This window comes from Sylvia atricapilla, chromosome 6, assembly GCF_009819655.1.
Source record: "Sylvia atricapilla isolate bSylAtr1 chromosome 6, bSylAtr1.pri, whole genome shotgun sequence".
NCBI classification, from domain to species: domain Eukaryota; kingdom Metazoa; phylum Chordata; class Aves; order Passeriformes; family Sylviidae; genus Sylvia; species Sylvia atricapilla.
This window is the reverse complement of record NC_089145.1, coordinates 9,828,618-9,855,879: the sequence shown is the minus strand read 5'-3', so window position 1 is coordinate 9,855,879 and position 27,262 is coordinate 9,828,618. Positions and strand designations below refer to the sequence as shown.

Here is a 27,262-nt window from a genome sequence, read left to right as displayed (position 1 = left end):
AGGAGGACACAGGCACTCCAAACCCTGTCTGTGCTTGGTATATTAGGCAGCCAGTGCTCTTGGCTGGGAGCCCAGACGAGGCTTTTGTAATCAAAACATGATCTTGTATGCTGTGCAACCAGTGCTGAGAAAGGCCGTCTGATGGCTCTCCTCTTTTAGCTCTGCTCTGGAATCCGCCGGGCTCCGCCGCCGATGTCCAACATGCACCGAGCTGTGAGTGCTGCCTGTGCGGGCCCTGGGAGGGGCGGGGGGCGCTGGGGTCCCTCACCCCGAAAGGCCACGCCAGGACTTGCACTCCCTTCCTTCACGGTGGCCTTTCGGTGGCTGTCGCTTTGTTTTCTCGCCTCGCCTGGCTGCCGGCAGGCACAGGGAGCAAACAAGGCGTACCGCACCGCGGGGAGGGGTGCTGGGGGGGCGCATTTTGGGTGCCGGGGTTTACATCCCTCTCCGGGGCAGGTTGTGGTGGCTGGCTCAGGACAAGGTGCCTCCCGGGAGGCAGATGACAAACAGAAATGCAGGCAGCGCTGTATGGTGCCTATGCTGGTGAGGGCTTCAGCCGCAGCTGTCAAGGAAGAGAATATTTCTTAAAAAGAGCGGATACATTTGCTTACGCAGAAGAGCGCTAGTACGGGCCGCTCCTGTCCCCTTTCCCTCCCCCCACCTCCTGCCTTTCACACTTTCCCAACCCTGCTGTCTCTGAGGTCTCGCTGCAGAAGCAGGCGATCAGAGGAGTGTGTGGGAAAACACTGCACGCAGAGACAGTCTGGAGCGAGGTGTCCCTCCAGCCCCCAAGGAACTGCGTAGCCAGTGTGTGTGACACTTAGGAGAGGGGCTGTGACACAACGGGATGTCGTCATTTAACTGAAGCCTGAAGCCGATAGCTTTCCATTTTCTCCTTTTGTGACATTTTAATTTGCAGTAGAATGAGGCCTCTCGTTCTGTGGCTATGTCCTGCTCTTGGGGAGACTTTGAGTTCAGCTGATTGCTGATTCAAAGCCATCGCACGTTTGTTCTGCCAAAGCCATTTATAACTCTCTGTCGCGGTGACATACGGGCACCTTGGCTCCCCGGAAGAGCTTTACTCTGGGGAGGGCATGATGGAGCCACTTTCCATCCTGAGCATCAGCTCCAGCACGGGCTGGGGCAGCGGATTCATTCCAGAAATGGAGGAGAGGGCACGGCCCCCTGTTATCGGCTGGCTCGGGGCAGCAGCTGACGAGCAAACGCTGACTGGGCTGAAGTGTACAATGGGTGAGCCCCTGCGAGCTGAGCGTGGGCTCCACACGCTGCCCAGCGCCTCGGCCGTGGGGCCCGGGTGTGCGGGCGAGTGACCTCCTCTCGCCCACAGCTCCCAGCGTCTGCTGAAACAGGTTGTGCAGAGAGAAACACCTTAATGGCTTCGTTAAAGGGGACGAGAAGTGCTGAACACCAGCAAACTTTCCTTCCAGTGACTTGTTTCCAGCTGGAAATGGAAGGACCCCCTCCCCCCAGCACTGGCCGTCTTGCAGCGTAGACAAAATGCTGACAAATGGGCAGAGGGAGAACAGCCTGACAGGCCTTTTCCATTCTTTGCTTTGAAAAGAGAAGAGCGCAAATACAACCTCTGCAGGAATTTTTAAATTTTTCTTAAGCCGGCAGCTCTGCCAGTTCTCCTTCAAAAGAATCTGAAGATGAAAGGGGTGTGTTTGAGGGCATGCACCACTTTGATCCCACCCTCAGCAGCCAACACCCCAGAGCTCAGTAAACAGTGAACCTGCCAATTTAGTGCTCCCAGAACAGCTTCTGTTCAGGTAAACACTGAATTTGGCTTTAATCAGCCTTGCAAAATGCCCATGGAACTGTATCCACCCACTAAGGCAATCTGTTCACCTGTCACATACCCGATGATGGATGGCAAACGAAAAGCCATTTGTTTTCCTACAGATCTTGACAAAATCCCATTGTCCAGCAGAAGAATGTGTGGAGGTGGTTTAAATGTTCCTGTTGTCCCACCTGGACACAGATGTGTGCCTGTGTCCCTGTGTCCTGGCAGAGCAGCCCTTGGCAGGCGCTGTTAGATCAGATACCCCTCACTGGGGACACCAGTGGAGATGGGCTGGCGCAGGAGCTGCGGTCTGTGCCGTGAGCAGGTTCTGCTGCCTTTCCCTCACTGATGTCTGACACCCAGCACACCTCCTCCATGCCTGAGAACCCACAAAGGTGAGGGTAATGTACTGCATGCAGATAAGCAGGGTGTTAACTCTGGAGCCCACTGACAGCCATCAAAGTGGGGCAGCAGTGCTTTGCTCAAAATACCTCATTGCTGAACAAAAACTGTAAGAAAAGAAAAGGTCAATTCTGTCAGGAAAAAGTCAGGGAGAAGTTGTGGGGAAAGACTCCTTCACTTCTCACCCTGTCGAGACAGAAGGAGCAGGTTTCATTCTTTGGTATGATGACTGAGTAGAGCTTTGCTCCTTCTGTTTCCAGGATGCTGCTGTGGATGATGCTGTGTTAAGGAAGAAGGAGCAGAAAGATGTTGAACTTGATAAGAAAATCTTGGCTTTGCGGAAAAAGAATGAAGCGCTGATACGAAGGTACCAGGTGAGTCTGCAGGTCCTTACCTTACCCGCCCCTGATTTGGGGTACTCAACTCACAGCATAAAGAAGATTGTCAGCACAGTCAGCATGACTATGTTATATAGATACCATGTTTATATTGGAAACATTTGGAGTAGGTGGGCAGAGCTCTGCCTTTAGGTTAGTCTTTAGCTTAGCCTTTAACTACAATTCTCTAGGTGCTTTTGGAGAATAGACACTGATACTTGCCTCACTGCTGCAGCATCTCCTTGGCCACTGCTGCCTTCCTCTGTCTGCATCCCATAACTGGGACATAAGTTGGTCCACTCCCTCTTAGGGGTGGAGGTGGGTCCGTTTAGCAGAACTAAACAGGAAAATGAACAACATCCAGGTACAAGCTTGTCATAAGGGGAGATATCTATCTATGTTTCAGGAAATAGAAGAAGACAAAAAGCGAGCGGAACAGGAAGGAATGGCTGTTACCTCCAGGAGGCCCAAGCAGGATGGACTCACTATTACCATCACCAAAGCTCACAATGTAAGTGGTGCTTCTCCTTCACCACAGGCCAGTTCTCCACTCCAGTCCTGCTGCTGCAAGATGACATTTCTGAGAAAGACCATCACAGCAAAGTTCTTTGAGGCACAGGAAATAACTCCTAAGGCCTGAAAAGTGTGGGTGAATTCTGCAGAAGTGTGTGATCAGAGTGATTTTAGGTGCTGCACATATGTTTCCAGCAATGCCCAGCCACCTCTACTCATGAAAGGAGATAACTGGCAGATAACTGCATGTGTGAACAGGCACTGTCAGCCCTGGACAGGTCCCAGGTGTCAGCATCACTGCAAATATGTAGGCAGAGGGTATCAGGTGTGCGTGTGCGTCACTGGAGGCATCAGAAGTGCCTCTGAGAATGCCATAGGCTGGGAAAACTTATGGTCTCCTTAGGCTTTGGGAGTGAGCAAAACAAGTGGCCCTGGGCCAGAGGCTGTGAGTCCCAGGTTTCCTTCCGAACTGGACCAAATCTGATAAGCTCTGTCCACCCATCCTGGCAGCATGGGGCTTGGGAAGCCAGTCCTGCCTTAACCCCTTGGTGAATTTATCTGCCAGAGCTCATGCAGAGCCTGCTGAGACAGGCCACCCTGCTTTCAGCACTGCGGGTTGTTGGATCCAGGCCAGTGCACTATCGCCTATCCACCCTGACCATGGCCCTCGCCTCTCTCAGGGTGCGCTGCTGCACACATTTTTCTCTCATACAGGACCTGAAAGATGCAATTACCCAGACTGAACACTATGGACAAGATAGCCCAACTCTCTCGATGGTGAGCACCACCCTCAGCCATCCACTTGGCTTCCAAGGCCACCTCCAGCAGGACTTAGGCTTTCCCAAGCTAACTCTGTGTGCTGCAGAAACAGATGAGGATGACATTTCTTTCCCATAACTCTGGCATTTTAGTCTGAAATGTCAGATTTGTAAGTGCAAAGGATTTTTCAGCCTTGCTGTCTTTGTGAGTTTTGCTGCTGAGCAGACAACAAGCCCCTTGTTCCCCAGGAATGTCACGGCAGTGTGCCGGGCACGGAGAACTTCCTGGGGGCAAGAACTTCCTGGGAGCTGTCTGTTCTGTAGCTGCCTCCCCGCTTGTGTGCAGGTGTGTTTGGGGAAGGGAATCACATCCCAGAGCCAAGGGCCTGGATTTGCTAATGGAAGTGGTTTGTTTTCCAGGACAAAAGGATAGTGAGTGAGAAATGGGGAAGCCCCTGTCCTACAAGCCCTGGGTTTGGCATTGGCAGTGAGGAAGAGGAGGAGGAGGAGGAAGCAGATCATATGTTCACATTCAGGATGGGGAAGAGGATGCAGCTGGCTGTTACCATGGACAACAAAGCAAAGGTGAGTAGGGAAGAGGATTGCTCTTACCCTGCAGCCTCTTGACTTACAAAGGGGCTTCTGTTCTGCCTCTCACTTGAGCTTTCTGTCCAGTGTGCCATGTCCAAAGGGAATAGTTCCCTTACTGTTTGTTCCCTCTCATTTCACAGTTCTTCAGCACAACCTGAGAGCTACTACATGCGTCCCTCTCTGTATCTGATTCTCAGGAATTAGCCTTCAGGCCCTGCTAAGGCCCTCAGCAAGGCCCTCCACCCAGCCATGTTTTGCCAGTTCCCTTTCTGAGGGATCAGTCACCCTATTGCCCTCCTGGGCCACTCTGGTGTTTAACTGTGTTGCTGTGCCTGGAAAGAGGGACTTGCTTGGAGACACTGGTGTGACTGAATGAGGCACCACCATCCTTCCTGTGACCACTGCAAGGTCCCAGCACCAGAGCTCTTCAGCTGTGCAGAAAACCACTCACATCCAATCCTCAACAACCTAAATCATGGTCGAGCCAGCTGAAAAGTTGTACAAACTGGAAAGAAGTCCAGGGGTTTCCTTTGTTCCCCTGTTCTTTTTCCTGGCACACCTCAGATGAGTATTTTTAACACTGCCTCTACAATCTAAGGTATGCCTCAAACATGAGATGGGCACGTCTCACCTTACAGTGTCTCTGTAGGGGGAGTGGTGTAGTTCTGACTAAGCTAAAGAGCTGGTGCCAGAGTCCCAGATCTCTGTCTGGCAGGGAATGGCCCAGGACAAGCCCTGTGGGGAGGAGGAGTTGCCTCTGCCAGGCACTGTGGCTGTGACCCTGCTCTCTGTCCCTGTTGGCTCTGCATGGGTGCTCTCCTCATATGACATCTCTCACTCTGGGAGCTGGGGCATCAAGGACCAGGATTTCCCAATGTGGGGCAAGCAGGCTGGGAGATCACCCAGACTGTTAAATAGGAAACAAGGAAAGAAGACACATGGCAGCAGACACATTGAGCAGAAGGTGCCTTCAGGTGAAGCAGCTTAGCCAGAAGCAAAATGGGGAGGGAGGGAGGGGGGCGGAGGGAAGAAAGAATGGAAGGAGTGGTAAAGGGAGAGAGGGCAAAGGGTGTTACATGGAAAATCTGCTGGTCTCCCCGCCTGGTCTAGCTACCACAGCTCTGTTAAATAGTTGTTTCCTGTTATTTCCTCTGAGTCTTCCTTGCCATTTCCTCAATAAATGCAGGATTTAAAGGCTTTGCCAACACACCAGCCTTCACACCATGCCTTTTAACATCCAGTGGTCCAGGGATGTTGTCAACCTCCCTGTAATCCAGTGATGCTCTTTGAGGCTTCCATTGTGCTCGAGGTGTTTGGCCACAAGGTTCTTTTTCTCGGGTCTCATGAGGGACTTTCTCAGACAGAAAGTGATGAAGTCACCTTCAAATATGCTCCCAGTGCCAGATTTCCCTGACAAGAGGTGTCTGTGACCCTGTAGTGTGTCTAAAGGATGAGCCATCAACACCTAAACCTTGAAGAGCTCTAGGGAATAGTTGTTGGCTTAAGATGAATAAATGTTTGATGTACAACTTGTGGATTAATAGCTTGCTGTTACCTTCTAAAATATCTCTGGGCTTACTTTCTTAATAAAAAAATTATGCTAACTAGCATGCCAAACACTTCGTACGAGTACTCTGGGTAGGAAAGACCAAGGCCAGTCTCGAGTTCAGGCTCTACCCTCAGCAGTACAGCCTAGAATTACTGAACCCAAAAGCAGAGCTAGAAATCCCCAAGGGAATATGCAACAAGGTTCTCACCGTGTCTGGGGCTGACAGGACAGGCAGAGCAGGGACCACTCCGCTCCCCTGCATCAGGCTGACTCAAGAACTATCTCTGCTGAAACAGCAAAATCACACAGATGTGAAAGATGAATAAACAAGAGACTGAGGTTCTGCTGCTGGAAATACTCCAGTGTCTCCTAAAACATTTATCATGTGCTAGGAAGCTTGATGACTGAGAAGCCATAAAAAAGGTCATGCTGACAGAGGCTGTGCACAGCAAGGCTCCCTCTACGCTAACATCTGCACTCCTGGCAGAGCAAAGGGAAAATGAGGTTAATGTGAGGCTTCTTGATATCACATGTCATGGCAAAGGCCCTGATTGCAAGTCTTCTCTAAAAATCAGAGGTCTGGGTGTGCTTTTTGTTTCTAAAAACAGTTTTGTAGCAACTGAATTCCCAAGTTTCACTGAAGTTTCCTTGGAGATTTTGAGTATCTTTTCAATTAAGACTCCAGAAAATGTGAAAGCCCAAGGTGGGAAACAGAGTAAAATGCACCATCCTTTAGAGAGGGAAGCTGCTGAGGTGCCTTCATCCCTGGTGAAGTTAAGCAGACTTCATATGAATGAAGAGAAAAGAAAATGATCAGACATAATGATGGAGATGACTTATTAAGTCTCTTGTTTCCTTGTAAGGCAAAAATAAAAAGGCACATGACTGACCTGACAGATGATACTTTTAAATGAGAAAAAGTATTTCTTTTTGTACAAAAGATGTGTTCATTTTGTGGAATTGATGGCTGAGGGCATTGGCAGGACATCAGCCAGCAGCAAAGATCATTAAAAAAATAAGAACCAGATGTAAATCCATGTAGTGAAGTCATGACACTGATACAGACAGCTGTAAGTAATATCTGAGAGGGATAAACTGCCCTTGCTCAAGGAGTTTATGTATCAGTTTTCTTAAGTATTCCACTGCTGAATAAATAATTCCAGAACTATGAACACACAATGACTATGAAATGATGAATTATCAAGTGCTAATACACTTCAGGGCAGTAACTGCTTATGTGGACAAGGTTAGAGAGAAAGAACCCCACAGTTCCTCTTCTCTTCCACCTTCTAGGCTTACGCTCCAAGGTAGCCTCCCATTTTATTGGGATGTGTTGTGTGGGGAGGGGCCAACCTCACATTTGTTTCAAAGATACAGATGCAAGCTTAAAGTGAAACCATCCCTCAGTTCTTATGCTGCCAATTATCCAAGCAGGGGAAATCTCACCATGTCGATGTTGTGCTCAGCTAAACACACCTCTGTAATATGACAGATCCCTTACAGTGGGGTGGCAGCTTGGTAAGCCAAGGGAACTGGCTGTTAGGCTCATTTTCTGTTCTGCCAGCCCAAAATCCTGTGCAGTCTGGGATGGCCACTCTCCTAGGAGGGCTAATGGAGGTGTCCTTAACTCAGCCTGTGTCTTCCAGGGCAAGAGGATCGTCAGTGAGAAACGTGCCGAGAGCTTCCCTGGCCCGGGCCGAGTGCCAGACCTGAGCGAGGAGGAGATGGACCATTTGGTGGCTTTCCGACGGGGAAGGAGGATGCAGATTGCCATCACCATGGATAACAAGGAAAAGGTAAGTACAGTGCTAGTGATTGGCCTGTAACCTATCCATGGCATCCACTTCTGCCGGCATGAGGAGGGCCCAGCTACAGGATGTTGGGAGACACTATATGTTAATACTGCAGCTTATCTCCATATCTCTGACTTCCATCTCTGTAAAAGAAGAAAGCCACAAAGTTTTCCCTCCTTTGTGATCCTAGCTAAAAGCTAAAAGCTTCCTAAACATACTGAGTTCATAAACCTGTGATGCTGCTTTAGAGGGATTGATGAAAGCACTGCCAGATATGAATCTCACCTCCTCTGTTACCAGCTTCTGTAAGCTGTATGATTCTGTTCACCATGAATCTCACCTCCTCTGTTACCAGCTTCTCTTTAGAGCCACACAGCAGACTGGGACAGGAGCAGTGTCCTCCTGACTCGCTGCACGACTTAAATGTTAACAGAGCTGGGCAATATCTGCTTCTGAACCACAGCCTGCTGTGCCCGGCCATCACCTGCTGAGTGAGCTGGCCAAGCTTTGTTAATCTTTGAAACATATTTCAAATAGTTCTTTACAAATACCTTTCTCTTTACACACACAGAGGCATGTGCTATTTTCCTCTTTGGGAGTTTTCACAGATAAGGAAGAATGCTTGCAGCCAACAGGGTCAGCAAAGACTGTGTAGGAAAACAACACTGAGAGTAGCTACCAAACACACCCAGGAATGTTGGGAGACATGTGCAGCCCCTCTCTGGAATAGTGCCACCCATTTTTTGCTACTACCCATGCTCATCTTCAGCTGCTCCTCCTCCCCAGGGCTTACCTAGGCTTTAAGAACCCAGGTGTTTCTTTCTCGTGGCTGCCAAGCAGTGTTTTGAATGCCATAAACATCAAGTGAGCTGCCTGATTGAGCCCCTGGTAACCCCAAAAGTTCCCAGGACAGACATCAGTGCTTCAGTCTAGGCATCACCAACACTCCTGGATGTAATGGGATTGACCTGACTGTGCTGTTCCTGCCCTTGAGGTTGTCAAATGTACTTCTGTAATGTGCTGGGCAAGTGTGTTCTGCTCTCTGCTGGGCCTGTTCAAACACTTGTCTCTGAGGTCATCAAGGCTGGGGCCGTACTAGGAGAGAGCAGCAGGAGGAGTGCCTGGATGTTGGCTTTAGGTCCTGTGCCCTCTTCTAAGTGTATGGACTGCCCTGGAAGGTCATCTCTCATCTGGTTTCATTATGGAATATGAAATTTGAGGCTGAGCATCCACATACGTGTTTTCAGCAATGCCTTGCTCGTACTGGCCTCAAAGCATCTGGATTCAGAGTGTGTATGAGTGCAGGCCTAAGGCTGCACTGGCTAAAGCCATAGAATCATTGAAGCTTAGAATCCCAGACTGGTTCAGCCTTGTTCCCTGACAGCTCCATTTGCTGTTCCTGCATCAGGGGAAGTAGTGAATAGATCATTCCCTGGTCATTTCCCAAAGCACAAATGATTTTATTGACCTGTTTCACATTTCCCTTCAGCTATCTCACATAACTTAAAGAGATTGCCCCTATTTAGACTTGTCTGCTGAGTACTGTTCTTTATTTCTCATCATTCTCATTGTCCCCATTTGTGCTTTTGTTATTTTTACCATATTCTTTCAGTACAAGCAGACCAGAACTGCACATGGTATTCCAGCTGCGGGCTCTCCAGGATGTACTCAGTGACATAACAATGTTCTGGCTTGTTCTCTATTCTTCTCCCAGCAAGTTTGCATTTTCTTTGCTGACTTTTTTTTTTTTTTCTTTTTGTCTTTTCTTTTTTTTTTTTTTTCTCCCCTAAATAATTGAGCTAACATTTTCAGAGAACTAGTCACAGTAACACCAAAATTTCATTTCTGACTGTTAATCATAGTTCAGGACTCATTACTCTGTGTGTGTATACAAGAAGGAACATTTTTCTCTGTGTGAGTTATTTTGTATTACTGATATTGAATTTCAGCTGTAATTTTATGATGCAGGCATTCAATGTCAAGAGATCTTTCGCAGCTCTTTCCGGGCAAATTACATTCTTTGCCCTGGATGATTTAGTATCATCAGCAAACTGTCATCCCTCTCTTCAGCTCCTTTTCCAGACCATTTATGAGCATGTTGAGCAGCACATGTTCCAGTGGCACACTCCTGCTAATCTTCTGCCATGGAAACCACCATTTTCTTGCCACTTTTTCTTTTCTATCCTTTAATCAGTTATTTTAAAAGAAACTTCATTTTCATCCCCAAATCAATCAGCTGCTGGAGAGCCTGGTGGGGTGTCAGTGGTGTCGGCTGGGTTGTTTTGTTAGAGCCTGAGCTGGGACCCTCGATTCAAGGATTAACATTCAGTCTCTCATTAACCCCTGCATGGTTCATCCTTTGGGCCTTTTTACCTCGTGCCCCAACTGGTTCCCTGCTCTTTTGGGGCTCCCACAAAGGCCTAGGAGAAAGAATCACATCCATCACTCCCCTTCCAGTAGCCTGGCCACTGTCAAATTTGCTTCCTCCTCTGTGCTGTCAGATTTATCCTATTAAAGTATTTGATTGGTGTCCTCATCACCACACATTTTCTCTATTTTTATTCATGATGAAATTCAATAAAGAAAAAACAAACAGACAAGCAAAACAAAACAAAAACCCGAAGAGGAAAATGACTTCCATTCTTGCTGCCCATGGTGCTTCTGGCTAACCCCACGCTGTCAGTCACAGACCACAGCACATCTGGGGAAGGAGCTGCCAAAGAGGAAATGCAAGGGAAAAATGATGCTTTCATGATCTCCTTTTCTGACACAGCCCTGGTGCCATAAGTAGAAAGACTCTTTCACTCTTTTAGCCCATAGGGCTGAAGAGACCAACTTATCCTGTCTCCTTGCAGAGCCCATCGCTCTACTGGTGCAGCTTCACAACCTCCAAGGCTGCTTGGAAATGCCACATCTGAGACCCATCTCTGCCTGGCTGCCCCTAAACCTGCCTCAGGGCTCTTCTGCATGTAGGGCTGGAGACAGTCCTTGATTTTTAGCCCTAAAAAGCCACTCCATGCTTTGGCAGTGTTTCAGGCTCATTAGTACATTAGAGCTGGGAGCCAGCAGCCCAGGACCAGTGGAGCACAATGGTTAATTAACAGGTTACAAATCATCTTTTAAATGGGCAGTTGATAGAGCTTCAGGGCTTTTAAATTGTCCTTTTATTAACAGAGTTTCCCAGGATGGTGTATCAGAAATGACTGTAATCAAGAAATACAAAAGCTGCTTTCAGGGACTAACACAGAGGAGTTGGACTTGGTGCTTGCAGAGGAGAGGAACCAAACCTGTGACAGGAGAAACACTTGCTTTTACATTGCAGATGGGAGGGGAAAATAGGCAGAGAGGGTGGCTGAAAAGTCTTTAGCTCCCTTCAGGCAGCACAATTAAGGAGGCAGATTTTTCAAAAGAGTTATAAAAAAATCCTCTCATGTACTAGTTTCAAAAATCCTGCCCAGTGGGGAATCTGAGCGCTAGAAAAACAGCTTTAAGCTCCTACAAAAATCTCCTCATTTCTTCAAGAAGAAATGCCAGTTGTGGTGCTGACACGTGCCTGGAGCAGTGGGTACCATAAGGTTTGTTTAACTCATCTGATAGTCCTAATTTTTAAAAAAGAAGGCATTGAACTAGCCCAGAGATGTGGAAGCCTGTCAAAGCTTCTGGAGAACTGCTAATACAAACCAGTGTTTGGCTGGATAATGGCATCAGTATTGTCACCACTGCACAATGACATTAGCTGGAAATATGTGTGCCAGGGAGTCAGAAAGGCCCAGTGGCAGAAGGCATTTGGGATCCCACGGCTGGTTCTGCCCCACCCTGGACCCCACCCTGGGCCATTCTGAACTGAGAAACTGAGAAATCTTGGCAGAAACCTCAGGATAAACAATCGTAATCTTCCTTGACTGCTTCAGACTTTTGTGTCCTCCTCCTGCTCTGCAGGAACAGTTACACTAGCAATGATAATATCCATGTAATTTTTCTTAATTCTGGGGGCAGAGAGGAAGAAGGAAAAGAAAAAACATGTTTTGCTCCCTCTTGGCCTGGGTGTGTGGTAACAGGAACATCAGCTCTGGGGCAGCACGACAACGGGAATTCTTCTGCTGAGCCAGTGCAAGAGCCAAGCTGACTGTTCTCTGCACAGCTCAGACCTGCTGTCCTGGTACAAAAGAACTACATTTTTGTGGTCTTCTCCATTTCCCACAATGCCGTCTGAGAAGCAAAAATAGAAGCAGACTGAGGCAAAAGGCAGCTGGCTTACAGTGAGGGTGTAAAAGGGTAGAGGGTTGTGCAGTGTCTCTGTGACCCAGGTTTGTGATGGGCACTGAGGAGCGAGCATTCCAAATGGGACAGCCACTAGGATGCAGAGCTCCAGGAGAGCGAAGTTTCCAGATTTCTGCTGTTTAATCTCTCTATAAATGCTCACTTTGGGACTGCAGACTCGTTCATCTCACCCTGACTGCAGAGACTCGTTCATCTCACCCTACAGGGTTCTTCAAACAGGGCTGCCAGAGCAGGAGTCTAGACAGAGCATTTTTTTGGTTTTAAGTTTTTACGGCAACATTTTGAAATAAATCCCCAGTGTCATTTTTCACCATATCCCCTTTTGCAGCAGGCAGGATATGGTGAGGGTGAACTTCTCTGAGCACAGACCCCTCTGCATTTTTCCCAAATCTTTGCTGAGAAATCTCAGGGCAATATAGCTAACATCATCCTTGTTATTTCTAAGGATATGTTTGATCCATCTGTACTGGAGCTGCCAGTCAGACCAGTGAAGCTGTTGTGCACCAAGTGCAATGACAGTCCATGAACTGTATGGCCACACTTCCCACCTGCCTCAGACTTAGCATGTGTGGGCAATCCGCCAAAAAATGTGTCCCCAGCTCATTCCCTGCATGATTCCATGGGGTACATGAGAACGAGCTGCAGTAACATGAGTTGCCTTAGGAGATTGGGCAGAGCTGCAGGAATCAAGATTGATAATCCCGAGTTTCCCTGTAAAATTAAAGCTGTGTCTGGTGAATGCACAGAATAAAAATCCTGTTTCCAGCCTGGGCTGGACCTCACCATGCTGCTGCTTTCTGGAAGGGCTGAGCTGGCAGTTCGTGCTGCCACGTTCCTCTTTGTGTTTCAGTTCTGCTTGGCACTGCAAAATGGCAGCAGGACAAGCTCAGCCCCCCGCAGCCCCAGCCCTATAGCTGTCCAACCAGGCAAGAAGCCTTTCCTAAAAGATCTTTATGCTCTGCAGACTGTTTCATTAAGACCCACTGCAATCCCACCCTGGCCTCTGACATGACTCTGTCTCTATTATTCATCCCATGTGGGGACAGAGAACCTCTGGCTTGGCCGATGTTTTGTGTCTGTAGCTCACTTAGAAACAGATGCTGATTGTCACCTCCTGCCAGGCAGAGGAATATCAACACTAGAGCAGAGCTTGCCAATCTGGTGGCAGCAAGGGTAAACCCCATGGGAGCAGGGCCCTAGTAGAAGGATGCCATGTTTGCAAGGGACTAAAATCACTCCTAGTTTGACCATGCTGGGTCATAGCTGCATGTCAGACAGGCTCCCAGATCTTGTACAGTGGAATCCTAAAATGGCCCAAATCTGTAAAAGTACCTGAAACTTGATCTGCCTTGGAAAGAATCAGGATCATGCAGACGCCACTCTGCTTCCAGCTTGGGAGAAGGAGGGACCTGTGGGAATACTTTTCTCATGCACCCCCTGTTTCTGACTTTTTTCTGCATCAGTTTGATTTGGGGCCCCAGAAACAATCCTTCCTCTTTTGCTGATCTTTTCTGAGAAGTTCTTACGTGTCCTGGTCGGCATAGGTTCAGGTCCTGATTCCCCTGCCAGGAATTCTTGCTTAATCCTTGAAATAATTCTTGTCTCCATTCTCTTGCAGGCAGAAGAACGGAGAACAGCAGAGAAGAGGAGATCAGACAGTGACAGAGGCGCAGAAAGTGAGCACAGCCGGAAGGTGAGTGGGCCCAGGTCCCTTTGTGGGGACCCTTGTCTTGGAAAGGGAAACCAGTAGAATGTGCCTCCCCTCCATAAGTCCTAAAGGAAGATGACCTTTGAGGTCTGTTCAGAGCCAAACCGTCCTGTAATTCTGTGAAGCAGCATTGTGCTCTGAGGTGGCTGCCACCGTTCATTGCTCTCATCATCCAAAACTTTGCTAAGCAGCTGACACGTGGAGCAAGCAGCACTGGAAAGGTGAGAGGGACCTGCCTCCACACTTGTCGTGGCTGCTCAAGCCCTTCAAGAGCCATAGGGATGTTAGAGGGTAACATGCTCACCCCTGTGGCAGCACATCTTTGGCTAGTCCCTCTCCCAAAACCATTTCCTTGTGGATTGAAAAGCTCAGGCTGTATTAGCTACAGCTTCTCACTTCAGCGGGAGCTGAGTAGGATGGAGGTAAATTAAAGCACAGGCCTTCCCACTGACTGTTTAATGCAAAGCCTGGAGACATGCTGGCTCCCTCGAGCCTGCAGTTGCTTTAATTAATGGAGCACAAATAGAATAACCCCACCTCAGTGTGATTCATTAGGAGAACACAGATGGGCTCTTAGACACTAATTTCAGCTGAGCCCCTCAGAGCAGGAAGGGGGAGCACTATAGCCTGTAGTCCAGCTAACCACAACTACATATAACTGAGGTGAGGGTCCAGCTCCTGCTGCTCTGGAGGCCCCCAGCCACTTCTGCTTCTCCCCACAAAAGAGCACAGGCATCTGCCTCAGTCCTTCCCTCAGTTTTGGCTTTATGGACGCATCAGGATCCATCCTGGCAGGACCCACTGTGCCTTACTGTGGGGCTGGAAGCAGTGGGGAGCATTCCCAGGCTGGGCCCCAGCCAAGGGACAGCACTTGCCCAGGCTTTACTCTGCTGTGCCTTGTCTTTCTCTGGACTCCATCTCTTCCTCCTTGGGGACATGCTGTCATGTCCTCGTGCCAGCTGAGGAATGGAGGAGCAATTGGTGACATCCCAGCTCTGGCCTACGCAGATGGGTCACCTTGGTAACAGGCTTTCAGTCCCTTCTTCCTGCTGCTTCTCTTACCCGCAGTGCAAGGCTGAGGAGTTAATTCCTCTTTGGGGAAGGTGTGAGGGTGGCTGGCATGGAAGGACACGTGTATGAGGTGATGAATTACCTGCTGGTAATTAGCACCCCAGGACTCAGCTCTGCACTAAGCTATTCTCTACACACTGTTGCTTGACAACACACCACAGCCCGTCGGCTCCTGCTTCCACCTCATCCATTAACCTGACAGCTGGGCTACTTCCCCCCCACATGCTCCATCAGCTCTGAACTGTCTTTCCATTAAGTTTTAAATTTTTGAGTAGTGTCAGCCCTTAACCAGTCTGTCATGAGGAGCAATAAACCAAGAGCCTGACAGCAGTGAAGGTAAAGAGCCCCTTTGCTCTGAGAATGCTGCTGTCAGGCGGAGGGTTGGCCCCAGCTCTGTCATTGTGGGCTCCTGTGGATGCCTGGGGGTCAGAGAAGGCTGGCTTCCTTCCCTGCCTCCTCACTGTGAAGGATTTCACAGGCATAACTTTGATTTATGTATCCCAAAGTCTTCAGGTTGGGGGACTCATCATTCAAACGCTGTTGAGAGATGTTGCAAGCACTCCAGAAACTGACTCTATGCCATAAGTAAACCTTAGCAAAGGTTCCTGCCTCAGTTTTCCCTTCTGTAGAGCCAAACAGCCCTGGTGTATTTAGGCTTTGGGTAAAGCAGAGTCCTGGTGTGCACACATCACTTCAGAGAAAGGAGCTGACCTTGTCCCAAGTTGTTTTCAAATATTCCCGAGCATTTGTGGTGGTGACAGTACAAAGTACCCTGAATGCACTCTTGCAGACAGTTTTATTAACCAGAAGCTCTTTTCCTTCCACCAGGATGGTGGGAAGCCAGTCCAGAAGAGCCCTGGAGACCTGAGTTTACCCATGACTGGCCGGGAGCGCTCGGAGTACATCCGCTGGAAGAGGGAGAGGGACCAGATTGACCTGGAGCGCCTGGCACGTCACAAGAATGCCAAGGGCGAGTGGCGACGGGCTTGGGATGTGGAGAAGTCAGAGCACATGTAGGTCCTTCTCTGTCCCAGGGTGCTTTGCCTGCAGCAGGCCTAAAGCCAGTAGTGGGATCTTGTGCAGATACTTATCCAGTCTATGCTGTCATGTGCCTGACCAGATCCACACTGCTGCCTCTTCCTCCCCAGACCATACCCATAAGTGGGATCTTGTATGAAAGTGATTCTCATGTTTTCTTCCTGATATGAGCTCTCCTGAGAAGGGATACCATGTGCTGACAAAGATTGCCTGCCTTTGGTCCAGCCAGGATATGGACTGTAGGAGGCATGGGAGCGCATGAACCAAGGCTCAGCCTGCATCTGGAGGATCCTCTTCATTTCCACATGAACAAATCCAATGACAGGAGGGTACAGGTGCTCTTCCAGAAATGTGGATGGACAAACTTGCATTGCTAGGCCACAGGTTCTCTCACTGCCCCCCGCTTGTTTGTCCTTTCCAAGCACAAGGGAGCCCAACATGCCTAAATCCTCCCCACCCCATAAACTGAGCCTGTTTGGGCACTGCAGGGCAAGGGGGTCACTTCAAAAGGCCACCTGTGTCATACAGGGACAATGCTGAGAACAGCGATGTAGGAAAGCTAGGAATGAGCCGGACATGTTCTTGCCTTAATCACTGTCCTCTGACTGTGCTGGTTCAGCTGGGTCACACCAGCTAGAGAGCTCTGTAGGATGACCTGGCACCTGTGGCAGGATAAGCATCTGGTAGAGTGTGGAGTTAGGGACTCTTACAAAGGTTGTGTGATACAACAGTTTGTACAGGACAGGTAGGTGGGACAGCCCTTTGGCTGAGGAATGGAACCAAACACATCAAATCTCAGTCACTGAGACCCAAATAATTAGGGGTGATTTGACTTAATTGAGTGCTGTGTGTTGATGGCAGGACAGCCCTGAGCACTACTGTTTTTCCAAAAATCCATTTTTAAGAGAAAAGCCATAATATAAACCAAGCAGGACTAGAAGCCAACCAAATGGTCTGAGATTTGAGCTGACAAGTCCTGAAGCTACTTCAGATTGTGTTTGAAACCTTGGGAAGCTGCATTTGAGTGTAGTACAGCTACACTACCTCTATAGGATCCTCCTAAAATTTAATATATACATATGGGTACTGATGTAAAGGCTTTAGAGGTTCTTCTTTGGGGTAGAACTACATCACAGTCTCAGTTAGCACATGCAGCTTCAGCTGCTGTTGAGAAACCTGCACAGGTTTGCCTGTGGGCAGGTGCAGAAGGGCCAAAGGCCGGAGCTTGCGTTGTGCCAAGGGCTCCTGCCCATGCTTTGCACACTGGAGAAGGATGGTCAGGTCTGACAATGCCTGTTTTTAACCTGCAGGTTTGAAGAGGACTTTGTTAAGGATGGGCAGCCAGCCTTGGATAATCCCAGCAATAAGAAAGGTTGGCAAGGGACACCTAGACTCTGTCCTGACGCTAGTGAACGCTGATCGTGCGCATCCCAGTGCCGCAGCAGCTGCCGTGGCTGTCAGCTGTGAAGCTCTGCTTTCCTGGGCAAACGCCTCTGAGCTGGGGGCTCAGCCCTCCCTGCTGGGCAGAGGGCTCGGGGGATGGGATTTGAGCAGCTGGGTGCTAGAGCTTTGGATCTTTCCAGAGAGAGCAGTGGCTTCTGTAACCTGGTACAACACAGTGTGGAGGCTCAGCCCTGCCTCCTTTCCCACACATTCTTTTAAGAGGCAATCCTATTCCAGAGCACATAATCTCTGATCCCTATGGCACATGCTGGCTTCTTTACTAGCATTGAGTCCATCCTGACTCCTGTTTCTCAGGAGATGGACTGGCAAAACAAAGCTTTCCCTCGTGACACCCTATTTGAACATCAGGCTTTTTGCTGCCTGTCCGTTACAGACCCTCACTCACTTTGGTGCATCCTTTCTTGTGTCCCTGCAGGGGGAAGGAATGCCAGAAAATTCCAGCAAAGGTCCTTTCCTGCAGATGGGAGAGGTGAGTAAACCATAGGATTGTGTTATATCACCCCTCTAAATGCCAGCACCTCTGATATCCCTCAGGGAGAGTGTTCTCAATCAGACGCTTGCAGATTTGGAGAGCCTTTTTGAACATACCACATGGCTGCTCTCATAGCTGTGTGCAGGAGAGAAGTCTTCCAAAAACAGCACAAGTAAGACTGTATCTGAGGAATAAAATTTAAAGCTAGAATTGGAATTTGGAATTAAAATAACACACAAGAAACACCCTAAATTCTTGATTTGTCTTCGTTACTTAAAAAAACACATGCAGTATGCACACAGCTTCAAGGGCTTCCCACCTCAGAGGTCCTTTCCAAGGATACAAGGGTGTTGGCCTGTTCAGTGGTCCATCTGCTGCTTCTGCATGGCACTTCCAACCTGTTTTCTAGGTGGAGGACATCATGGAGTGAATGTGAGCGACCCTGGTCTGAAAGCAGTGTCTGCTGTGAGCAGCCGAGCCAAGGGGAAGGACAGATTGACAGGCAGAGCCAGAAGGTGAGGAGTTAGCAGCACTGCCATAGTGTGCACATCCATGTCTCACTCCCTGCATAACTGTGAAGAGGCAACCCGTGCCAGGGCCTCACCACCCTCACATGGAAGCATATCCCACCTAACACTGCCCTCTGTCAGTGGGAAGCCATTGGCCCTTGTCTGTCACTGCAGGCCCTTGTAAATAGTCTTTCTGACTTCCAAGCTACTCCAAAGTAATTTTAGCCTTCAGTATCTGCCTCTATGTCTGCTGTTGTGGAGACCTGGGACATCTGGGCACTGTCAGGCAAGCAAGACCAGACTCTGGCAGGCATCAGCACAAGCAAACTCTATCTTTCTTAGTCTTACTCAACTGTATGTTCTGACAATTGGAGTTTTAATTCATTAAAATTAGAATTAAAATAACCAGTTGATTAAGATTTAGTGATTTCAGATGAGTGTCTCTGGATAGGCCTGGACAAGGGGTTCAGAGAAGGAATACATGGCCCTGGAAGGAATCCCTGTCTGGGTGTCAGGCAAGGGACACTGGCTTTGTTAAAATTTCAAGGCCTAAATTCTGATTACTTTTTCTTGACAGATGGGATGCAAAAGAAGGCGAGGACATACCTCTTCTGAAGGATGACCTTGATGGCCAGGTGAGTTCCTGAGTTGCAGCTGGCAGTTGAGTTTTCTCCACACATGCACTATCAGGAAAACTGGAATCTCTAATCCGTTCCAGAGCTGGGAGACCTCTGGTTTTGGGCAACTATACTTGTTACTAACACTCCTCACATGACCTGGTGTGACAGCAGCTCCACTGCTTACACAGTGTCAGCACAACCACCTCACCTGTTCTAGTCCCTGAACACTTCTCCACCTACATCCTTTTTCCTCAGGTTTTCAGAACCATCACAGGCAAGAAATACGATATACAGGTGTTTTAATAAGCTGAGCTCAATATGTTCTTTGTTTCTCAGAGGAGCTTTGGTGTGGACAGGCAGAAGAGCAGAGGTGATGAGGGGGTGGAAGAGAACTGCACAGCTGAGCTGGAGGAAAAGGGGAAACAGCCAAGCCTCCAGGATCACGGGGCCTCCTCCTCACAGCGGCTGCGAAGTGGGAAGGTCCAGCCTGCCCAGAATGGCCAGAAGGAGGAGCAGAGGGGAATGAGGGGCTGCAGAACAGAGGGATCAGTGTCCAGCACTGGGGACTCAGAGCCAGGGCCCAAGCCAAGCAAGGAAAGTGTTGGGGAAGATGCCAACGGGAAGCCTGGCACCGCTGACGTCTCCCAGGAGAAGGAGGGCGCTGACAGCACTGCTTCACAGAGCAGCCTTCAGGGCAGTGTGCAAGGCACCAGGCCTGGCAGCAAGGAGACCGCGTCACTGCCCGTGGGAGCGAATGTAGATGGAGCTGGATTGGAGAAACAGCCAGCTTCGGAACAGGAGTCCTCTGAGAACTCTTCCAACAGCCACGGAGGAAAGCTCAACACAGCAGCAGGAGACAGACTGGATGCAGATCAAGGACAGCTGGTGAGCAAAGGAGGGGAAGAAGTGACCCAAACCCCTGTTCTTGAGGGACAGGCACTTGCACTGAAAGGAAGTGAAGATGCTGAAGGCACTGAACACCACGAGCCTTCGTCCCCAGGGAAAGCCAGCTCCGACAAGATTGTTGTTGGAGACATGACTGAGCAGGACACAGCACAATCCCAGTCTGGGGAAGGAGACCAGCCTGAGGACTGCAAGGACAGGGACAGCGGGGACACTCACAACTAGCAGATTGCACCGGCTTGCCTGAGACATAAGGTGAGTCATCTCATTAATGCTCTCGGCCATAATAAGGGCCACAACTCTATTTTCTGTGGTACAGCGGCGTCATACCAGATAACTGTTTTGAAATGTTCATTAGCAGTGCTATGGATCTTTAAGGTAATTAAATCTGTGGCTCTCAAAGGCCTGTCCTGGAGTAGGTGGGGAAGGAATTGAAAGTTAGACAGAAAAATTTGGATAGAAAACTGGGCTGCTGAAGTTGGTTGATGACACACATTAGTTAAGGCACATACTGATCTATTCCTGGGAAACTATGACCTTAGAAAGGATGGGAGGAATAACCTCAGTGGGATGAGCTTATTTCTGTCTCCGGGGTGATCACAACTTGAGGTTTCTGTGGTCCTTCCCCAAAACACTTGCAAAGCCTCAAGGGCCCACCTTGTGGGCAGAGCTTGGGAGAAGGTTGATTGTATGTGGGATTCTCTTCCCAACAGAAGATCAGTGGGTGCTACACTTTGAATTACAGATGGTAACACCTGATGCAAAGGTCCACGAACCAAACAGAAGGAAGTGAGAACAGAGCCGGTTATGGAGCAATGCTCCAAGTTTTACACAAACAATATTCTTCCATCAAGGCAAATGCAAAGCCAGGAGAAGGAGCAAAGGATGACAAGCACAAAGTTAAGGTAGAAGTTAGGAAGAAGGGGAAAGGAGAGAGGGGCTCTTTGCAAGGTGTGTTTTTCCCAGGCAATGTTCCACAGATCAGGACATCACACTAAACAGAGATGAATGTTTCCAGAACACAGTCCAGCTTGCCTAACACGGGAGCGGCTCTCGGGATACTCCTGCCTCTCTCCAATGAGCTGCTCAGAGCCAGGCAGGCAGATCCCCCCAACCAAGTGCCTCTCCCGAATTCCAGCAGCTTTTCTGCTGACCCTACACAGCAATGTGTCCCCCGGTGTTGCTCAGTATTCCTCCCAGAGGTGCAAATGAGCTTAGGATGAAGTGGCTAAGCTGCTAACAAAGACTCTCCCTATAATCCAATCCATACAAAAGGCAGGGAGAAGTGCAAGCGTCATAGTGATTTAAAAAAGACAAAACATCAAGAACCAGCAGGAGCTGGTTCTATGTTTGAACTAAAATTCCTTCAAGTGAGGGAAATTAATTCCAACAGCATTTATAAGAATGTTATGAAACACCTGGATAGACATAGTGGGAGATTACTGTCCAGCCACACCTCTCCAATCTACCAAAATTCCCACCAAATTAGAAAATGAAGGAATTAATGACTACTTTGCTCACTCAGGATAACTTTAATTAGACACCAACTAAGAGGAAACAATAAATTAGTGTAGTCCGTTTTCATCTCAGCAATGGAGATTCCCATGGTTTGGTAATAGGGCTCTAAGTCCACTTCAGAGCCCAGCAGGTATTTGCAACAGCTGGAAACATCTGTCCTCAGTGATAACGATGTGCTGGCCCCTTGCCCTGCTCAGGAGCTCTGTGGCACCCATGTTCTGCTCACATTAAATGCAGATCTCACATTCCTTCCTGCACAACTGCAGCCCTGTGCAGCCACCACGTGGGTTTCACAACTCCCCCTCCCAATGGCTATTTATGGCACTAAAAATCTCCAGCACCTTCAAATCAGTGGGAGATGCTGTGCAGAGAGTGTGGTGGGGCTTTCATCCTTCGCTTCAAATAACAAGGAATAAATATTTACTTGAAGTGCAGGACTGGAATCCCTGGAGATTGTCCAACAAGTCCCAGAGAAGTAAACGATACACAAAAACCACAGAAGCTTTTCCCTGAATTCTCTTGAGAAAATTAATCTTAACATCTTTAGAGAAAATGCAGCTGGGGGTAGATTTCCAGAGCAGCTCCAGGGATCTGACCTTGCAGCACTGGCTGACGTAAACAGGAGTGGGGCAGGCAGGGCCTGAGTGCTGCAGGACGGAGCAGGTCAGCAGAGGTCAGCTCTGATGCAAACCAGCGCCCAAGGTTGGTGCAGGAAACAGCACAAGCACAAACCAGCACTTCCCATAACAGTTGCGGAGCTGCGGAAGAACAACCAGCTTCCCTGAGGTTGAGGAGACAGGAAGATACCATCTGCTGGTATGTTTGGGGAGTTGGCCTAGGATTGGCAGGGTCAAGGGATTGCCTTGAATAGCACTGGCTTCCCTGGGCCTTCCTGCAGCCCACACCACCCTCCGGAGCCCTTCATCATGCCATGGGCATTTTAAATTCCCAGAGTGACTCTTGAGTACCACCTACGTGGAGAGCTTAGTCTTTAATGCAGTCAGGGAGTGAGGCTTGACATAGTTGTCTCCATAACTCTGGAGTGATGGCACAACATGGGAGGACAGAGTTAACATTGGAAAATACGGGGATCCTGTGAGAATGGTGCAAGAGACTAAGGAGACACAAGGAAGGCTCCAGGGCTTTTGAGGGAATGTTGTTTAGTCTAGGAAAAAAAAGACAGAAAGCAGTGGAATTGTGATCTCTGTAGATATGTGGGTAGTGAACACTAGCAAAGGGGAAGAAACATCCAAGCCAGAACACAGTACTGAGGCAGGAACCAACATATTGGAGAAGCCCAGGAATAAATAGGGGAACATTAGGAAAAGATGGCTACCAGTCAGAGCACTTGAAGCCTGCCATGGCTGAATCCTCAGGCCCATTTTCTGGAGCTTAACACATCTAAACATAATTCAAGGCTCTGATGGGTGAGCTGCTGCCATTCCTAACACCAGGAATGGAGTTGCTCTCGTATCCCACAGTTGTTCCTGCTATCCCAGACCTTCATCAGCCATGTTCAGCTGCAGCTTCAGAGTTTCTGCACATACCCCTGTCATGTGGGGCCTAACCAGTAGGTGCCTCAAGCACCTGCTGTTGGCTTGGCTGTGAGAGCCATCCCAGTGACATCCCCCAGTCAGCCAGGCTGGGAGGTGTGAGACAGACAGTTGTGATCTGCAGCAGTCCTCTCCTGTGACACTGACACACAGAGGGAATCCTGCCACCACAGAATTCCCCCTCTGCTGGCAGAGCCCAGGCAGCATACAGGGGCATTGCTGCCGTGAGCCCCAGCTCACAGCCAGCCCACAGCTGCTCCATCTCCAATTGGCCCTAGAGTTACATATGGGAAAGAGGATACAGGGGGAAATGTGAGAAAGGCTAATCACTCTGGCCATTTACCAAGAGAAGTAATGACTTTAAAGCCCACCAGTGTCTTGGCTGTAAAGACTCACTCATGCATAGGAAGAAGGTGTCTGTATTGAAAGGATAGTACTGCAAAGTAGGAAAGGGAATTGTCTCCCAGCACTGAAACACAGTCAGAGCCTTCTGAAAGCATCAGTGATCAAATAGATCCACAATAGGGAGAACGCGTGCTGGAGTCAGCTCAGGCTCATAAACCAGATTACTTTACAATACCTGCACCACCAAGTGTGACTGACAGTCTGCTTCTGGCCTTTCCCAGTCCCATTAAACCCCACTGTGCTGCCACAGCACTGAGCAGCCCTCGGCAGCAGGACACAGTCAGCCTTCAGTGCTGCACACAGAGAGGAGAGGGAATTAGGTCTCCAGCAACAGTCTCATCTCAGCTGTACACAGCATCAGTTGTCTCAGCACCTCAGGTCTGATTTCAGTGCAGTTCCTTATTAAATATCTGTGGCTGTGTCTTTAGATGATTCCCTGAGAAGTTTGTTTTTTTTATGCAAGCCAAGCTTCCTATAGCCTCTTCTGCCTTTGCAGGATTTCATCTCTCTTTTTTTTTTTTTTTAATATCCCCCTCCCTGACCTTTCTTGGCAGCTTTGAGTGCTGAAATCTGCATCAGCAAAAGGCAGATCTACGGATTTAGACATGGATGCAGGAAAATACCAGCTCAGCAATTCTGAGCAGCACCCAAGCGCCCGGCAACTAGAAAGGTGTGGTTGTCGAGACAACCACGACACTCAGAGCACTTCAGTAAAACTTCAGAAGGCTTTAAGTATCAGCACCTTGTTATGTAAAAATCTCTCATACCTTTTCTCTGTTGCAATCCTACAGGGCAGCTCCACACAGCTCTGGCTCTTTCTCTCCTTCTTCTTTCTTCTCCAGTTCTGGCTCACTCCTTCCTGTCCCTGGCACAGCCACCTAACCCTGTCCTATGTACAGCATCTTACCCTTTCTGTCCCTTGCATAACCTCCTGTCCCTTCCTCCTCGCAGCACGGCCAGCAAACCCAAACTGAGTCCCTACCAGCTAACTCGCTCTTTGTCACACCCAAAGCTGTGAGGGCAAGGCTGTTCCCACTCTTGGATAATTACCACAGCTGCAATATATCAAGGGCAAGATTGCCTTCAGCACTATCTCCAGTTGTCTCCCCACAGAAAAGAATAAAAAGTCTGCCTTTCCCAATTAAAATCACCATGGCTGGGTCTGGAAGTAGCTCTAGGACAGCAGGCTCCCCTCACAGAATAGCTTTTCATCAGGAAAAGCTGATTCAGCCTCTGCTCTTGGGGTTCGTAAGTGCTGCACAGCCTGGCTGGGTTCACCAGGAAGGATCACAGAGCCCTACCTGAAATCAGCCTCTTGTCTTGGTGCTCCAGGTGCTGAACCAGGACACACAGGAACATGTCAGGATTGTTGTTACTAAGGAAAGAATAAAGTTGATGTATCCATCCTAGAGGAGGACTGAGAGTGTTTAATCCAGACTGGTAGAGTCAGCTCGTCCCTTGGGCTGCAGAACCCCCACTGCTCCTGTCGGATTTGGCAGCAGGTATCTGGGTTATGCCCCAGTGGTGCCTCCCAAGCAGCCCCAGCTGTGCAGGAAGGCCAGAGTGGAACTCAGCAGACATTTTAATTTACAGCTCAGCAGTTCCCTGGAGATTGATAATCCCGTGGCTCTCTCTGCTCTTGTTTCGCAGGATAACGTGCTGGAGGCGGTGGAGGAGAAGAGGAGCAGAAACTTGTCCTCACTCTTTTACCTTCAATGAAATCAGCCTTCAGCATCTGCCCAGTGCCCTTCAGCACCATTCACAACATGTGGGGTCCCCATCACCATCCCCACCCTTAGTTCTGGCATCCTCCTTCCCTATCCATGTGTCAAAGGACAGGGAAGGGTGCACACACTCCCACCCTACAGAGAAAACACCACCACTTATCTATTTGTTTGGCATATATTGCAACTGTGTGGCAAGCCAAGGAAATGTCTACTGGATGCACTTTATTTTATTTAATGACTAATTCTTTTTAAACTTATGGCTTGGATTTCTGGGCACACCCCCTGTTTTTTCCCCAAAGGCTGGAGGCACATGCCAGGGGCTGCGCCAGCAACTGGAGCAGCTGGAAGAGGTGACTGGCAAAGCAGAGGGGTAAGGTGTTAGGGTGTAGTTCAGTAGGTGGGTGAAGAAGTTGTGTCCAGAACTCTTGTACTAGAGATTTGCACGTGGTTGAAGTGTTGGCAGAGGTGTATGGTAGTGGCAGGGGCTGCGGGGCATGAGCAGGATGGATGGATTGATGGATGGAGCACTTCTGACGAGCACAGATCAACCCCAGCACCTCCTCCTTGAAGAGCCTCCAGCTCTCCTCCCCTTTTAGAGGCTGAGGAGCTCATCAGGACAGTGCTTTGTGCCAAGGAAGGTGGCTGCTGGGGTGACTGGGTGTATGCAGAACTCAGCAAACTCCGTGCCCCCTTCCCAAGTGTAACTGGGCATCCCTGCAGCACAGCAAGGAGGGGGACAGCACAATAATCTTCCTCCTCCACCACTCTGCCCAAAGCATTTGGCAGCAGGACCCAGGCCAAACTGGAGCTGGAGGTCCAAGACTTTGTATCAAACATTTTCACCTTCCTGGTTGTGCCTTCCATAGCCTTGTGTTTGAATAAAAGAGCAGGAATCCACTTTAAGCTGCCCTGCAGACCTTCTGACCTGGCCTTAAAGATACCTTTCAAATGGAGGATCTGGAGGAGCTTTACAAGCACAAACATGCAGGAATTCCAGCTGCTTGGCTTTCCAGTTACAGCAAGCTAGGACCCAGCTGGAATACAGCTACCAGTTAAGGAGAAGGCACAAGGAATAACACAACATAATTTCTAACATCTGAATGACAGGGCAGAGTGGGCATCTCCCTCACTTCAAGTTGCTGCTCTAAAATTTGATGCCAGAGTAAGCATCCCTGGGACAGTTATGTGTGGAGACTGCCTGGAATGTCCTGCAGGATGTTGGCTGACCAGATTGGCAGACTGCCCTGGATATCAGGTTGGCACGTGTGGACTGAAATACTCTGCTGCTTTAATAAACTAATATTTGCACAGACAAACATTTGTTTTTCCACGTGACTTAGACCCGTGACACCTATCATGAAGCACAAGCCTGGGAATTTCCTCCCTGTGCCAAAGTCAGGAGACTTTACTGGCATCACACCAGGTATTATCAAGAAACAGAGCGTGCAGCTTTTGTGTTTTATCAGTAGAAACATCTCCACCCCACCAAAGCCCAGACTGGGTTTATTTGGACTTATCCAACGGATAAAAAACCAGATAAATAGAAGATTGTAAAACTGCTCCAGGTCCTGGAGCTTCTCCATCACTGTTAATGGCTGATTTTACTTATCTGACTGGCTCAAAAACCTGGTTGCAATTGTTTAGTTTTTTACTTTATTATTATTTTATACATCAGGTCTCTGATCTGACTCTTGGCCCAGTCAGACTGAGTAATTACCAGCATTTCCCAGGAGCCAGCTTGCCTCATGGTCCATGGAACACACAGCCTCAGCTCAAGAGCTGTTGTGCCCCAGAAGCAACTGGACACATGGCCAGGCAGGAATTTTGCATGGCCCTGTCTGTACTGTGTTGAAGAGATAAAATACCTTACTACCCTAGACTCCATTCTGAAAGGAAAACCATCACTCCATTCCCTCCTTTTTTTCCTTTCTTCCAAGTGACTTTGCAGGTAATGATGCCCAGGAAGAACTGAGTCTGATCCAGGCCCCAGGGATGGGACTGGACAGGTTGTGCCTGTTCTAAGTGTATTTTTTCCTGCTCATTAACACTTTGCTCAATGCACTTTGTTTGGTGCCTGGGTTGTGATTTTTCAGACAACTGTGGCTTAGCTGTTTCTTCTTTATGGTGAGAGAAAAAACTGACAAGTTGATAAATCTAAAGATGTAGAGGGATTATTTATATGAAATAAAAGCTGGAATGAGGAAAA

General features: G+C 48.8%; 1 protein-coding gene across 1 annotated transcript; it reads left to right on the top strand.

Annotated features, from left to right (window-relative positions):
* On the top strand, positions 1-27,262 carry CCDC9B (coiled-coil domain containing 9B). Its single transcript, XM_066320667.1, has 14 exons — positions 1-213; positions 2,467-2,580; positions 2,990-3,094; positions 3,811-3,873; positions 4,275-4,439; positions 7,641-7,790; positions 13,687-13,761; positions 15,676-15,860; positions 17,196-17,257; positions 17,765-17,818; positions 18,231-18,336; positions 18,908-18,965; positions 19,287-20,108; positions 24,980-27,262. The coding sequence occupies exons 1-13, from the start codon at positions 193-195 to the stop codon at positions 20,076-20,078; spliced, it is 1,950 nt and encodes a 649-aa protein (XP_066176764.1). The 5' UTR covers positions 1-192; the 3' UTR covers positions 20,079-20,108; positions 24,980-27,262.

What these genes read in the sequence shown, in the direction of transcription:
- CCDC9B (XM_066320667.1), top strand. Translation starts at nt 193, where the DNA reads ATGTCCAACATGCACCGAGCT. An exon ending in CGCTGATACGAAGGTACCAG is followed by an intron (nt 2,581 to 2,989) that starts GTGAGTCTGCAG and finishes TCTATGTTTCAG; the next exon opens with GAAATAGAAGAAGACAAAAA. An exon ending in AGGATGACCTTGATGGCCAG is followed by an intron (nt 18,966 to 19,286) that starts GTGAGTTCCTGA and finishes TTTGTTTCTCAG; the next exon opens with AGGAGCTTTGGTGTGGACAG.